General features: G+C 46.0%; 1 protein-coding gene across 1 annotated transcript in view; it reads right to left on the minus strand.

Annotated features, from left to right (window-relative positions):
- Positions 1-14,541: 14,541 nt before the first annotated feature.
- The window catches only part of mtnr1al (melatonin receptor type 1A like), a gene marked incomplete at both ends in the record, with an annotated part of 104,365 nt that continues 101,691 nt past the window's right edge, over positions 14,542-17,215 (minus strand). Inside the window, one exon of the mRNA XM_084332129.1 lies at positions 14,542-15,311. Within this exon, the coding sequence (XP_084188255.1) occupies positions 14,542-15,311 (770 nt within the window). The remainder of the gene's footprint in view (positions 15,312-17,215) is intronic.

Genomic DNA, 17,215 nt, shown 5'->3' on the forward strand with positions numbered 1-17,215 from the left:
CCTCTCCTCTCCTCTTCTCCTCTCCTCTCCCCTCTGTTTGTATCACCCCTCTCCTCTCCTCTTCTCCTCTCCTCTCCCCTCTGTTTGTATCACCCCTCTCCTCTCCTCTTCTCCTCTTCTCCTCTCCCCTCTGTTTGTATCACCCCTCTCCTCTCCTCTTCTCCTCTCCCCTCTGTTTGTATCACCCCTCTCCTCTCCTCTTCTCTTCTCCTCTCCCCTCTGTTTGTATCACCCCTCTCCTCTTCTCCTCTCCCCTCTGTTTGTATCACCCCTCTCCTCTCCTCTTCTCCTCTCCTCTCCCCTCTGTTTGTATCACCCCTCTTCTCCTCTCCTCTCCCCTCTGTTTGTATCACCCCTCTCCTCTTCTCCTCTCCAGTCATCTCCCCTCTGTTTGTCTCAGCCCTCTCCTCTCCTCTTCTCTTCTCCAGTCATCTCCCCTCTGTTTGTCTCCCTCCTATCCTCTCCTCTCCTCTCCTCTCCTGTCCTCTCATCTCCCCGCCGTTTCTCACCTCACCTCACCTCACCTCTCTTCTCTCCTCTCCTCTCCTCTCCTCTTCTCTCCTCTCCTCTCCTCTCCTCTCCTCTCCTCTCCTCTCCTCTCATCTCCCCTCCATTTATCTCAACCCTCTCACCTCATTGTATTTCCACATAGTATACAGTAAGCACACATACAATGCCGTCAAGAGTTGTTGATATACCCTATAGGCAAAATGTGAACAAAGGAGAGCGTGTAACTAGCCAAAGGGAGGGAGCTGCCCATGCATAATGTGTGTGTGTGTGTGTGTGTGTGTGTGTGCGTGCGTGCGTGCGCGCGTGCGTGCGTGCGTGCGTGCGTGCGTGTGTGTGTGTGTGTGTGTGTGTGCGTGCATATGTGTTTGTGTAAACTAACATCCAACAGATCACAGTTGAGTGTTAGTTGGGAAAATGACAGATGTAGCCGTTGCATCAGCCATGCTGTTTATAAACTAAAAATATGAGATAAATCTGAGCTTTAATTGAGTCAAAAGTCTTCAAAGAAAAGATAACTTTGCACCCCGGGACTATACCATGAACAAAATCAAATAGATATATATTGTGGTTAAGATTTTACTTTTTAAAGTTCATCTGAGTCTCTGGGAACTCTTTAAGTGGTCGCTCACGATATCATTTTGTCTTCCCCTTCCGCTAAGAGACTAATGCCCCTTCAATACATTTGCATGGGACTTGGGGTTTGGGGTGAACAGTGGACTCTCCTTACAGTATGTACTGCAGTTATATGGTAAATAAACTGCATTCATATAGCGCTTTTATCCAAAACGCCTTGCAACCTGTTCACTCCGTAATTCACTCAGACATGCCACGCACCGACGGCGGAGACCACGCAAGGTGCCAACCTGCTCATCGTGAACAGCTAGGAGTTAAGTGTCTTTGCTCAAGGACACTTCGACACACGCCGCCCTCTGAGGAGGAGCCGGAATCGAACCGGTAACCTTCCAATACCAGACGACCGCTCTAACCTCCTGAGCCACCGCCTCCCCTCTCGCATCAGAAGAACACATAAACACAGTATGAGGTATTGTTGACCACTGGCTGTTATTCAAGTTCCATCCCCCGACGTTTTTCAAAGACAGATATGAATCATCGACCCTCCCTGTCTAAGTGAAAGTACAGATGGGGGCGCGATTTCCACTGGCTTTTTCCACGTCCGATTTTGATACGGACGTCAATGGAGACATTAGACGGGGAAAAGGTCGCCGTCTGCACCATCACTTACACTGACAGGAGACGGATGATGATGCCAAGAATTATTGAGGGCACTTTATACCGTATCCCCGTCTCTGCCGGTCACTTCGTCTCACCGTGTCGGTCACCCGGCCGGGGTCACGCAGCCGGAGCGGCCCGTCCACGTCGCTCGCTTCTATAACGAAGTGATCTAGTAAATCGTAAATCGTAAATGGACTGGATTCTCGTAGCGCTTCTATCCTTATATGTGAACAGCAATGATATCAGGTTCTGGGGGTGGGGGGGGGGTGGAGGGGTTTCTTGCTCATCCACGGTCAATGTTCGCACTTGGATCCATCCATCCATCCATCCATCCATCCATCCATCCATCCATCCATCCATCCATCCTCCACATCCCCCTGGAGATGGGCACGGGGGGGGGGGTGGGGGGGGGGTAGGATGGCGTGGCGGGTGGGAGAGAACGGCACACGGATGGATGGGCGTCCCTCACATTGATCAATAATGCATTTATAATGGCCGGGGGCCGTGGGGGGGGTTTCTGCAGCTGTACCTGCGAGGTGCTTCCATACTTCAAACACGTCCGCGCCTCACAGCGGCTCGCGGTGCCTTGATCTCCCAGTGGTAGATGCCTTCACTCCAGGCGCGCTCCGACTTAGTGCGTGATCTCCATGTGAATTATGTCAGGTCTAAACCCCCCCCCCCCCCTTTTTTTCCCCCCATGCAGTTTCTGCTACTAGCCTGTTTTAATACGGCCCCAGAGTGGAATGAAATTCACTCAATTTGGGTTAGAGGCTGAGAGGGAAAGAAAAACATAAAGATTGGCACTCAAACCTGGCGCCAGCAGCCTGCTAGTGCGTTTTGATAATCAATCAAAACGGGGGGGGGGGGGGGGGGGGATCAAGTACCTTCAAACTAAAGTGTTTTATGGCCATCTAATGGGGAAGACTCTGGTTTTAAACTGTGAGTCAATTATTTGTATTGTTATTACCTGCATTGCTTTTACTATTCTTTCTATATTTTATGCTCATTGTATGTTTATTTTTTACTGCTTTGACTCACTTTTGGGCTGAAATTCTTGCAGAGGTGCTATACAAATAAAGCGTATTATTATTATTATTATTATTATTATTATTATTATTATTATTATTATTATTATTATTATTATTATTATTATTATTATTATTATTATTATTATTATTATTATTATTATTATTATTATTACGCTATAAGGAACAATTGCCCATCAATGCATTATTTTGTCACTGTTACTTGGGCAAAATGTTATTTCTAAAGTACACAGTATTGTTATTGTATTGATGTATTTTGATAATACAATAGAACCGACTGTTCCAAGACCTTCCCTTCTGTACAACAAACTATGTTTTGTCCTCCAATATATAATTAAGCGAATGTACCGTAACCACCCTCGCGCTATAGTCAGGGGGTTATCATAACTAAACTCTTCATATGAAGATAAAGGGGTCACACTATAAGTCATGCCGGGCGGCCGGGTAGCACAGCGGACTAAGCGTCTGTCTACCACTGCAGAGACACTGGTATCGAATCCGGCTGTCAGCGGTGCCTCCGGCTTGGCCGGCCGTCATACTGGCTCAATTGGCAGAGTCAGCGGGAGGGAAGCCGGTGGGTGGTAATCTGGTCGTTGTAAACAGCGACTCCTACAGGTCGGTCAGGGCGCCTGCACAGCGAGGGAGGGAGATGGTGAGGGTAGTGTGACCTCCCACGTGTTACACTTCACCAATGAGAGTCCTCGCTGCCAGGTGAAAAGAGGGTGCTGGCTGTCTCCTATGCATCGGAGGAAGCATGTGGGGCACATGTGCGCAACGACCAGGAAGGGGAGGGGGGAATTGGCATAACGACTAAACAATTGGGATGGGAGGAAAAATACAGAAAATAGGAGAAAAAGTGGATAAAAAAAAGAGACTATAAGTCATGCCTATAACCTCCTAACGTGCTGTTACATCACGCTGTGTTTTGTCACGCCGTGTCACTTAATGTCATGTAGATGTCATGTTTGACATTACATTACAGTGTGTTATGTATTCCTCCTTCTAGTCTGATCTTATCTGAAGTGAATTGGACAGCTCCCCCCACACACACACACACACACTAACACATCTGAATTATCCGCAGCTAACGGAGCCCGGTGTGACAGCCCCCCCCCCCCCCCCCCCTCTAAACTCGCGGCATGGAAGACACGGCAGCTAGCTGCTAACTGCTTCTCATTCCGGAGCGGTGCGCCGACATGTACAGAGACAGACAGAGCAGCCGTAAGCGGGTGATCACTGGCAGCGAGGCCGCGGGTGACGGGCGGCTCGTCCAAACTGGCAGGTTGGCTGTTAGATCTCCCCTTCCTCTCCTCTCTCCATGACCGGCCGCGGAGTACAGAGGGGGGGGGGGCACCGCGGGGGCGGACAGGGGACGGAGGGGGAGGCATAGGAGTGTGTGAGTGTGTGGGCGCGTGTGTGTCTGTGTGTGTTTGTACACATACGCCAAGACAGACTTTGGAGTGGGGTGGGAGGGAGCTGTGCACATATGCATAGTGTGTGTGTGTGTGTGTGCATGTGTGTCTGTGTGTGTGCGTGCATGTGTGTGCGCACGTATTTATGAGAGAGAGAGAGAGAGAGAGAGACGGAGAGAGATTTTGAGCTTGTATGAAAACAAATAACCAAAGGATCAGAGAAGCAGAAAAGAGATTAGGGAACCCTCTCTCTCTCTCTCTCTTTATGTGCGCACACGCACACACACACACACACACACACACACACACACACACGCAACATTTATATAAACAAATATCCAACAGATCAGAGTTGAGTTTTAGTGGTGAAAGTGACAGATGTAGCTGTTTGATCAGCCATGCTGTTTATGTTTAGTTTTCTCTCTGATGGGAACGCAAGCCTCATCTGCAGCCCTCACTACAGACATCTAACAGGCTAATAGATGTCTAACTCATCTAACCTGACCTCAGATTTGATCTCGCTGTCAAACAACAGAGGGACAGAGAGGGGGAGAGGGAGAGAGAGGGGAGGGAGAGGGAGAGAGAGAGGGGGGAGTGGGGAGGGAGATTGAGATAGATATAGAGCGAGAGATAGGGGTGAAGGGAAAGAGAGGGGGAGATGGAGAGGAGAGGGGAGGGGGAGGGAGAGAGAGGGGGGGACGTGGGGAGGGAGATTGAGATAGATATAGAGGGAGAGAGAGATAGGGGTGAAGGGAAAGAGAGGGAGAGAGATGGAGAGGGGGTGGGAGAGAGAGAGGGGGGAGAGAGAGGGAGATAAAGAGAGAGGGAGAGAGAGAGGGGAGAAAGAGAGGGGGAGGGGGAGAAAGAGAGATGGAGGGAGAGCGAGAGAGAGGGGGAGAGAGTGCAGGGGGATAGAGACAGAGAGAGAAGAGGAAGGGATATACTGTGTGTTAAAATCACAACGATTTTCTTCTGGGGGACAATGCCCACACACCCCTACAGGTTTACAAACATGTCACCTTTTTCACCTCTTATCAGTTTGCAGGTCTGGTTATATATACTGTAGTTACTGAAACTGATTGAATATGGCACCGCCCTACATGATCACTGCGTGATCAACAGAGAGGGGGGGGGGGGGGGTAGAGGTGGAGAGAGAGTGAGGATTGGATTAAGAGAGAAGAAACCAAAGAAACACAGACTCAGCCCGGCCACAGTGACTGTCCTTTATTAGAGAGCTGGGGGTTCAGGCGCACCACAGGACTGGAGAGGGGAGGAGGAGGGGGGGACCCCTTTCTGTACGTGTGTGTCATGGCCATGTCCTTCTGTACAACCGAGATGGCTTCCACAGAACTCTGAGACTGGTGTCAAGGGAGAGGGTCAGGCCCGGCCTCTTGGGGGCGGGGCCGGGGGGGAGGGTGGGGTCCCAGCCTCTTGGGGGGTGGGGGGGGTCCCATGGAGGCCAGCAGTACATCTTTGTTCATCATAAACATAATGATTTTTATTTATTTATTTATTTAATTAAGACAAAACCATTACAAATGTGATTTGTTGTTCGCTTTGATAGAAAGTAGCCCATCTGCATTACTGCATGGAAATCTGCATTACTGCATGGAAATCTGCATTACTGCATGGAAATCCCTTCTCTTGACAACAGACGGTTTCAACTTCATGTCAACTATTACTGTATTAACGTTATGTCCTGTTGCAGTGTTTGCTAACATCAAAGCTAACAGTAAGTTCAAGCTGTTTCCCTGTACACACACACACACACACACACACACACACACACACACACACACACACACACACACACACACACACACACACACACACACACACGCACACGCACGCGCACATACACACATACACACATACACACACACACACACTGACACTGAATTAGTCTTTCTCAGTCAGCATGTACATTATGTTATGTTATGTTATATTATGTTATGTGTAGGAGAGACGACCCATTTGCTGAATGTTTTCAGGGGCCCCACCATTTTTTTTACCATCGCCATGGCAACACATCAACTGTCTGAGTCTGGCCATCGCCATGGCAACATCTGAACTGTCTGAGTCTGGCCTTCGCCATGGTAAGACATCAACTGTCTGAGACTGGCCTTCGCCATGGTAAGACATCAACTGTCTGAGTCTGGCCTTCGCCATGGTAAGACATCAACTGTCTGAGTCTGGCCTTCGCCATGGTAAGACATCAACTGTCTGAGTCTGGCCTTCGCCATGATAAGACATCCACTGTCTGAGACTGGCCTTCGCCATGGTAAGACACCAACTGTCAGAGTCTGCACCAATCTAACACTGATTTCCATGAACAACATTATCAAGCATTCTAGGGTAGCCGTTTTAAGGTGGACCAGCCAAATCACATTTCAAGAGTCTCGGTTTGAATTGGGGTGGCATTTCTATACATTCTTATCTTAAATTGGAATGTCACTCATTTAAAGATTTCACATTATGTTCTTCCTGTGCCCCAGGACCGGTCAGTCAGTATTGTACATTAGACCTAACATGTTTGTTATGAGATCATGTTATGACGTAACATGTTTTGAGTGAGCTCTTACACCCAACTGAAGTTTTAAATTCAGCTTCAGGCCGATGTAAACCTCACTTGGGTTGAAATAACTCACAAACATTTGACTCATTGAAGTCAGAGCCCCATTCATTGTCTATGGCGCGGCCCCCAGATGCTACACCCCAGTGACATCACCGATTGGAGGGTTTGGTTTACAAACACTGACTTAACTGTCCTGGGGCAGGAGGCACATGTGTGCATTCTTAAAATGGGCGGCATACCCCTTTAAGACTCTTTTTCTTCTTTTGGGGGTGGGGGCAGAGACACACATAACATTTCTCTCATAAACAATATAGACATTCAAAATATAACATTCTCCATGTTTATAATGATGTGCAAAAACAGCATATGTTAGGAAATGGGTACATTCTTTTACCATTCAATTACCGTTGGCTTCCAAATCTTTTTCTTTTTTCAAACACATAATCAAGACATCATTTCTCAAGGGACTCGGCTCAACTTTTTAACAACCCTCGGACAAACACAGAGCGCTTAATTCATTGCATTGATTTCAGCAGTGTGTGAAAAGAGAAAAATCCCACTTGAAAGTCCCAGGAAGAAGAGCGGCGATACCTCCAGCAACCCGCCAATTATATCCCAGCTGAGGGGCACAACCTGTGATACCCGCGGGCACGTTTCTGCCAGTCCACTAAGTATGTAAAACCCCATCAATTTGCAGGTGGGATGTTGGGGGCTGGGCTAGGCGGGGCAGGGGTCCTCTCTTTCTGCTAATTGGCTGTGTCGCCGTGCCGCATATACCTTAAACCCGCATCCCCCCTCCCATGGCGGTACGGTTCTCTCAGGAAACGTCTTCCCCCTGGCTTCCGCTTTAACTCCGGTCCATACCGCGCGCTGCGTCTTGGTGCTGCGAGACGTTTGCTCATTAAAATGAGGGGAGATTAACTCGACGGAAACGCAGAGGCCTGGAAGAGAGATGGCCGCTGTTCACCCCCCCCCCCCCCCCCACCCCGTTTTCTCTGTCTGTCTCTCTCACACCTTCTCTCCTGACCTTCCCACCCATCTCCTCCTCCACCCACCCCACACTCACTCCATCGGACACACAGTGATGAGGTCACACAGAAACACCACATATTTCACCACATATAATCTTTTGAGCCAATAACTTCTTTCTGCATCAACCCCCCCCCCCCCCCCCCCCCCCCGGGCCCCGCCTCATTACACGCCGACCTTATTCAGATGCAAATCATACAGCAAATTAACTTGCCTACAGCTGTGTCGTGCGGTTGGGTGATGTGCGCATTGAAGCGGCAGGGGCTACTGCTCTCAGCGGAGAGGGGGGGGGGGGGGGGGTTCGATATAATCGTATGAAAGTGCGTTACAGTATTGCTTATGAATTCCGGTGACACACCGCGGTGTGCGTGACTCACGCTGAGCCACATTTCGCCGTGTGTCAATACATATTCATACCACCACAACCAGACAATGCGTTGCGACGGAGGCGAGATACTTTATTTATTTATTTATTTATTTATTTCCCAGTGCACTCAGATCTGTGTTTTCACTGTCCCCAGATATAGTGATGCAGAAGGAACTCAGGTAAAGAGGCTGGACATCGGGGGCGGCGGTCCAGTGGTTATAGACAGCAGCGTGTGACATTGTGACCTCGCCAGGGGCTGTGACTTTGACCAGAGGGCAACGACCTAACGGCCGCCCTCACGCCCCCACTTTCTCTGCTTCTCACACCAGATCTTATTCTCCATCTCTCTCTCTCCATCTATCTCTCTCTCTCTCTAACCCTGAAGGCATCAACTGATAGACATTATGTGTCTCTCCATTTCTGTCTCTCCTCTTCCGCTGAACATGAGATTCATGTTATCTCCTCCTCACTCCCCAGCATTGGAAGTTGAATAATTAGAGGTCCAAGCTGCTGGAACCCTGTTGTATATGTTGGAACTATTATTCTTATTTCTCTCAGCTAAAGGTATCTGAGGCTCAGAAACCATGAGTCCTACACCAACCAGATGTGGCAGGTGGGTTCCTATGCGCCCCCCCCCCCCCCCCCACTACTCAGGCAATACAAGTCACCCATGTCGGGCCAGATGGTGGCGCTATAACAAAGGATTATGCATAAAAGGCTGTAAATCCCACACCTTGAGTCAGATCAACACATAAACATTGACCCATTCATTGTCTATAGGTTGAATCTCTACAATTTTGCTATCGGGACCACCTTATGTCCGCCATATTATTTGCCCCCGCCATTTTGACTTTTTTTCAAACAAGGCTTTTTCAAATGTTTTTCAAAAGCCTTACAACATACAAAAGCTAAGTAAATGGACTCAGTTCGGATAAACAGTGTGTCAGCCAACAACTTGAGTAAGTGTGTCTCAGTGTTGGCCATGAGCCATCAATAATTTATAAAATCATCATGATATTGGATAGAGATCAGGGCACCTGATCATGCGGACACAATTATTTTAAAATGGCTCCACAGGGGGCGCAATAGTGCAACTGTGTACTAAAATGTACTTCCTATGCATGGCAATTTACAATAGCTAATAGTCCTGATGGTGGCACTATAGCAGCAGCCTAACTTTCAAATCTTTGAAAATTCATAAAACATCAATGGTATGGTATGTGTCTGCAATCCCTGGTGCAGATTCTGTCCAAATTACACAAAAATCACTACACGGTGTTGACATAATGAACCTATAAAGGGATTTTAATTTGGACAAAAAACATGTCCACACTGCATGAAAACATGTCTCAAAATTCTTTGACACATTTTTGTCTCTCTCTGTCATGAATCTGAACGGTTATTTGCATAGACACACCATCTGTCACATTAATTGGCTGGATTTGACGTGAGGATTGCCAGAGAGTGGAGATCACCAAAGGTTTATCGTGTGTTCGGCAGACGCAAGGCAGCAGATTCAGATTATTCAACCTTTCTTTCTTGATGCAGGTGGTTTGATTTTAGGAATCCCAGCATGTCAACATCATATTTCTGTTGACGTCTCATGATACTTCATGTTCATAATAGAGTATGTTTGCCCTACAAAAGGTGAAGGGTCAGTGACATGATGTCACAACTCGTAAAGACTCAGGTATCATGGAACCTGCCAGAGTTTACCACTGGTATTTATTTACCACTTGGTTAGTTCAACAATCACCACTGGTATTTATCACTTGGTTAGTTCACTACTCGGTTAGTTCACCACTCGGTTAGTTCACCACTCGGTTAGTTCACCACTGGTATTTACCACTTGGTTAGTTCACCACTGGTATTTACCACTTGGTTAGTTTACCACTTGGTTTACCACTGGTATTTACCACTTGGTTAGTTTACCACTTGGTTAGTTTACCACTGGTATTTACCACTTGGTTAGTTCACCACTGGTATTTACCACTTGGTTAGTTCACCACTGGTATTTACCACTTGGTTCGTTTACCACTCGGTTAGTTCACCACTAGTATTTACCACTCGGTTAGTTTACCACTGGTATTTACCACTCGGTTAGTTTACCACTTGGTTAGTTTACCACTGGTATTTACCACTTGGTTAGTTTACCACTTGGTTAGTTTACCACTGGTATTTACCACTTGGTTAGTTTACCACTAGTATTTACCACTTGGTTAGTTTACCACTGGTATTTACCACTCGGTTAGTTTACCACTTGGTTAGTTTACCACTGGTATTTACCATTTGGTTAGTTTACCACTTGGTTAGTTTACCACTTGGTTAGTTTACCATTTGGTTAGTTTACCACTTGGTTAGTTTACCACTTGGTTAGTTTACCACTTGGTTAGTTTACCACTTGGTTAGTTTACCACTTGTATTTACCACTTGGTCGGCTGTTCAGGAGCAACATCCTGGTGGTAAACCCCGGAAATCTCCACATGTTCGACGAGGATCACAGGATCTGCCGAATGCACGATTAGATGAGTTGATCAGTCTCGCCTGTGTTGCCCAGAGAAGCAGAGTAGTGTTGCTATCACGTCACCAACCCCTATTGTGTGGATTATACAGTAAACGCTTTAAAGAAAACCTGAACCCCAGACCTGGAGGACTAGGCCCTGGAGGAAGATACATCCTCTGTCTACGCTGGTGGACGACCATGGCCTGGTATGAACACTAGTGAGTGATTAAAGCCCAACCTGTGATCTTTTTCTCGACTACATAAAAGTGTAGTATATTCATATACAGTACATTCTTGTAGAGTTAGATCTGTAGGTAGAAAATGATTTTTTTTAAATCATATTAAAGCCAGTGTAAATATGAATATATCTGTTTTACTCTGGTGTTTACATACATTACAAATATAAACAAACCTTTTACAGCCACAGAATACAGTGAAAACAATTATGAACCCACATTCAACTGTTCTTGTGTTCGTCCTTGTCTCAAGAGCTCGGTTAATCAATGAAAACATTATTGTTCATTTGTAAGTACATTTCTACTATGGTTATGTGCTTGTGTTGTGTGTAAGGAATGTCATTTGAATTTAGTGTACAGCTCCAGAGAGACCACATTTGACTTCTGGGCTTATGTGACCCCCCCACTACTCAGTAAAATCCATAGTAGTTAGCATGCTAGCAGGTTAGCATAGTATGCTATTCTTAGCATGCTATGCTAACTGACATTGTGCATGCTGACTCGCTATTCATAGTATTCTCATGACATTATTTTGCCATACGATATCGCACAATGCCACAGCTCATTGGCCACAGTTGTCATTTAATGACAATCACCTGCTACTTGACTAAAATCACCTGTGGTTTGCGATCATCTCTGCGATTGAATACAATGAATAACAACGTGCTAGGACATAGCTACAAACGAGTTAGCATTAAATGCTAATCCATTAGTATGCTATGCTATTATGCTAACATCTGACAAGGGATGACTGACAACCATACAAATGAAGAGTTAATTTGCAAAAACCCATAAACGCCATCTTTGATTTTTTTTTGTTTTTTACTGATTGTTATGAGTTAGTGGGTGCTTTAACCCTTTCACTACCACACTACATAAGGTTAACCTTTCACTACCACACTACAGAAGGTTAACCTTTCACTACCACACTACAGAAGGTTAACCTTTCACTACCACACTACAGAAGGTTAACCTTTCACTACCACACTACAGAAGGTTAACCTTTCACTACCACACTAGACGGTTAACCATCTGTAGTGTGGTAGTGAAAGGGTTAACCTTCTGTAGTGTGGTTGCGAAAGGGTTAACCCTTTGTCATGTGGCAGTGAAAGTGTTAACCTTCTGTATTGTCGCAGTGAAAGAGTTAACCTTCTGTAGTGTGGTAGTGAAAGGTTAACCTTCTGTAGTGTGGTAGTGAAAGGTTAACCGTCTGTAGTGTGGTAGAGAAAGGGTTAAGTGATTCAATGAGCCTCCTAACTGTGAGTGTTGTTACTTAATGCATCTACTGTAAAGACGTAGCCCGTTCTAAACCCTGGCCAAGTTTTGTCATAAAAGCGGTTATTGTCTGTTGAAAATGCAAGTTCACGTCTTACACCACTGCTGTTCTTTTCCAGAACCAGATAAATCTGTTCACAGCGAATCAGCGTGCAGTATTCAGGTCAGCTGATGCAATATGGCTGCCACCCGGAACTGTGCTGTCTGAATTGCAGTGGAACTTTGGCTCAAAGTAATCTTTATTAAAGATTTTTCTTTTCTTTTTTCTCACAACATGTTAGTATGATGTGAGTTTTTGTCCTTTAGGGCAGAGCCAAGAAGAGAAAAGCTGAACATTATTAAGGTAACATAGGGAAAACGTGGCACAAAATGTGGAAACAAAATGGCGATATCTGCTTTCACAAAAAAATATATATATATTATTTGAAATAAAAAAAGTTTTCAATAAAGTTTTATTTAATAAGTTACCTGTATTTTGTTATTTTTACTTGTTCAAAACACTACACTAAAATTGGAGATATAGGTTTTTGCAAGTGAACTATAGCTGCCTCACATGGGCCATTCCACACTGTGAAGTTAACATGTACATTTTCCAAATCTAGCACCTTTCCTCCATAGCACCACCATCAGGCAAAACTGAGACCAGGATGTATGGAAAAGTAATGGCTGGATTGCCATACAATCTACTGTGCACATGCATGACTCTAAGAGGAAGACACCTATGCTTTTGGGGAAGCCATGACCTTTCACCATCAGGCCAAACTTCCACTTATCGAATTAAAGTCACAGAATTGGCTGTGTGCATTCATAACCGCTTGAGCAACAGACCTATTGATTTTGGTCAAACTTACAGTTACCATGAAGCCAAACCGAGAACAATATGTCTTGAAAAGTAATGGCCTAATTGCCATACCTTTTGCTATGCTCATTCATGACCCGAAGAGGAAGAACCCTATCAATTTGGGTAAACCAAAGGTAAACCTTTCCTCTAGCGCCACCATCAGGCCAAGCGTTCAGGTTTCAAATGAGCGTATCTCCTGACCCTTTAACTGTAGTTACAAAAATCTGCTGTGAAAATGCATGACCTCTAGAGGAGCGACCCTATTGGTTTTCATCATTCCATGACCTTTTATCGAGCACCGTCATCAAGCCAAACTGACATCAAGATATCTCCAGCGACACCATAATGTCAAATGCCGTAATCTCAAATGTCTAATGCATAACGCCCAATGCCATAGTGCTTAATGCCTTAATGCATATTGTCTAATGTCATAATGCCCAATCCCATAATACTTAATGCCCTAATGCCCAATCCCATAATACTTAATGCCATAATGCTTAATACCATATTGCCAAATGCTATAATGGCCAATGCCATAATACCCAATGCCATAATGCTCAATGCTAAAATGTCATAATGCTTAAAGATATACTGAGTAGTTTCAGCCACTTGATGCCACTAGAGTACCACCAAAACAATATGGTGCTTACATAGGGAACAATGTACAATCAAACGAAGTTCAGATCAAACTGCCAAAGTAGGCATTGCAGATCAAACTCAAGATCCAGCAATATCATATCAAACGTACCACAGAAAATGTTGTCAGAAACATATTTTAGGTTTTAACTTGGAAAAAGTAGTAGAAAAAGAGAAAGCTGACAAGCGAACAAGCTGCCATTTTCTTTTTGAAAACCAGGGGCCGCCCACTGGCAGCGCGTTTATCCAATCGGGTGCGTTCCACGTGGGGACATGGGAAGTACGGAGGGGATACATGCACGCAACGTGCACGCAACGTGCACATAACATGCACTCGCTGCCCAAAGCCTGATACCCAGAAACGTCCAGAGCAGAGCAAAATAATAAAACCCAGGCAGAGGGAGGGGTCTCTGCAGATAAACACTAACACTCACTTCCAGTGGGTCACACGTAATGACTATGTTCGTATGAGTCTATACATTGTTGTTTTTTTTAGGATCATTCTACTCAGTATGCCTTTAATGCCAAAACGCCATAATGCTTAATGCTTAATGCCAAAACGCCATAATGCTTAATGCCAAAACACCACAATGCTTAATGCCAAAATGTCATAATGGCTAAGATTCAATGCCCCATATGCCCAATGCTTGGACCCCTGCTAATCGCCGCTTGCGGCTACATTTGTGTATATCTTCCTGAAGTTGTTGTTAGGCGCCTGACAAATGATTTGCTGACTTTCTTTCTTTCTTTCTTTCTTTCAAATTTTCTTTCTTTCTTCCGTCCTCCCTTTCTTCCGTCTTCCCTTCCTTCCTTTCTTCCCTTCCTGAATAACCTGGCTTTGTAAAAAAATAAAGGCTCAAATAAACAGCCCCTCCCCCTCAGCAGTGGAACTTGAAGATGATGAGGACGATGCGTTTGTACTCCTTCCTGAAGTTGTGGTTCAGCACCCCGTAGATGACGGCGTTGAGGCAGCTGTTGAAGTAGGCCATGAAGTAGCTGGCCGTGAAGAGCCACTCCGGGATCACCAGGCCCAGCCTGTTGTCCAGGGCCACCGCCAGGCCGATGAGGTTCAGCGGGGCCCAGCACACGGCGAACAGCACAAACACCACGAACATGGTGAGGAAGTTGCGGAAGTCGTGCGGCTTGATCTTGGGCCGCGAGTCCGGCTTGACCCGCCGCCGCACCTGGATGACGAGGATCCAGATGCGCAGGTAGCAGTACGTGACGATGCTGATGGGCAGGATGAAGTGCACCACCACCACGGTGATGGTGTACAGGGAGCTCACCGACTGGGCGAAGGTGCACGAGTACACCCGGGGGTCGTACTGCAGCGACTCCACGAACCAGTTCGGCACGATGGCCAGTATCGTCAGCAGCCACACCAGGATGACGTAGCACATGGTGTTGCTGTTGGAGAACAGCTTGTCGTACTTCAGGCTGTGGCAGATGTAGCAGTAGCGGTTGATGGCGATGGCCGTGATGTTGAAGATGGAGCTGATGACGCTGAGGCCGATGAGGAAGCCGCTGATCTGGCAGTGGATGTAGCCGGCGATCCAGCCGTCGTGGAAGATGGCGGTGAGCACCAGGGGGTACGGGTAGATGGCCACCACCAGGTCGGCCAGCGCCAGGCTCACCACGAACGCATTCCCTGTGGACAAGGTCAGAGGGAGAGAGTGAGCGGACTAGAATACACACAGACACATTACAACATTTTTGTAATACTGTTCATATTTGATCACACCCCATGTTTGTACATGTGAAGCACTTTGTATTAAATAGGTCTTATGAAAGTACCTAACAAATAAATTAGATTTGACCTTAACCCTTTGGTTGCCGCTCACGAGAATTCTCGTTTCAGTACCGGCCAGATCCTGGTAGTGGCGCTGTCTCGAGAATGCAATAACCCATGTTGCAGACCTTGTGTCACACTGACAATGCTCCGGGCGGACTTTTCTGTCAGATCGCATGGACTACTTTTTGGGATGCTGGATTCATTATGCTGTATAGCGTTATGGCATGTGCCAAATGGACTTATGATCTACCAGATGGCGATAAAATAATTGGAAAATTCTTTTTGGAATCCAACCTGCCAAAGGTAAGAGTAATTTGACGTCAATTTCAGCTTGATCGTGCAAGGATTTCATAGCCATACCCCAGTTCAGTGTATGTTGTGGTAATAACGAATGCCGTTATTGGCTATCAATTAATCACAAACGACCCCCCCCCCCTTTCATGCATTCATGATGGCATTTGGATTTTTAACTGTAGCGTGTGTAGGGACGAAACGCCAATGGATTTAACGTTATTATTAGCATTGCACCTTATAAGTAGCCTCACAGGAATTATCCCAGATCATTCCGATATAACACTCATATTCACCACGGTATAAAATGGGAACGTATCGACGGAAAAAATATTTCTTCATGGCATATTGAATGGAAGGTTCATACTGTCAATTGCCAATGATATTGGATCCATAGTTATAATATAAAATATAGGTTTAGCTCTACAAACAAGGTGACCGATTACATGGGGTTAATGGGTGGCATGAGCCTATGCACTTCCCGGAAGGGGCGTGGCACCCAATGTGTTAATAGAGTAGAGTAGAGTAGAGTAGAGTAGAGTAGGGTAGAGTAGTGTAGGGTAGAGTAGAGTAGAGTAGAGTAGAGTAGGGTAGAGTAGTGTAGGGTAGAGTAGGGTAGAGTAGAGTAGGGTAGGGTAGAGTAGTGTAGAGTAGAGTAGCGTACAGTAGAGTAGAGTAGAGTAGGGTAGAGTAGGGTAGAGTAGGGTAGGGTAGAGTAGAGTAGAGTAGAGTAGGGTAGAGTAGAGTAGAGTAGAGTAGAGTAGGGTAGGGGGGAAAGTAGAGTAGAGTAGAGTAGAGTAGGGTAGAGTAGGGTAGGGTAGGGTAGGGTAGAGTAGGGTAGAGTAGAGTAGAGTAGAGTAGAGTAGAGTAGAGTAGGGTAGAGTAGGGTAGGGTAGGGTAGAGTAGGGTAGGGGGGAAAGTAGAGTAGAGTAGAGTAGCGTAGCGTAGCGTAGAGTAGAGTAGAGTAGAGTAGAGTAGAGTAGAGTAGAGTAGAGTAGAGTAGAGTAGAGTAGAGTAGGGTAGAGTAAGGTAGGGGAGAGGGTAGAGTAGAGTAGAGTAGGGTAGAGAGTAGAGTAGAATAAGGGCAAAAACAACTCAGTGTGAGGGGGTGTCATGTGCAGATTTGTGCATGTAATTAGTATAAATACGTGAGCAGTTTTGTGTGTGTCAGAGAGAGACAGAGAGAAGGAAAGCAGAGAGAGAAAGAAGGCAGAGAGAGAGAGAAAGAAGGATGGAAGAGAAAGAAGGAAGAGAGAGGGAGAAAGAAGGCAGATAGATATATAGAGAGAAAGAAGGCAGATAGACAGAGAGAGAAAGAAGGCAGAGAGACAGAGAGAGAGAGAAGGCAGAGAGAGAGAGAGAGAGAGAGAGAGAGAGAGAGAGAGAGAGAGGAGAGAGAGAGAGAGAGAGAGAGAGAGAGAGAGAGAGAGAGAGAGAGAGAGCGAGCAGAGAGAGACTGGTTTGTGAGT

This window comes from Notolepis coatsorum (genome assembly GCF_963971535.1).
Source record: "Notolepis coatsorum genome assembly, chromosome: 16".
NCBI classification, from domain to species: domain Eukaryota; kingdom Metazoa; phylum Chordata; class Actinopteri; order Aulopiformes; family Paralepididae; genus Notolepis; species Notolepis coatsorum.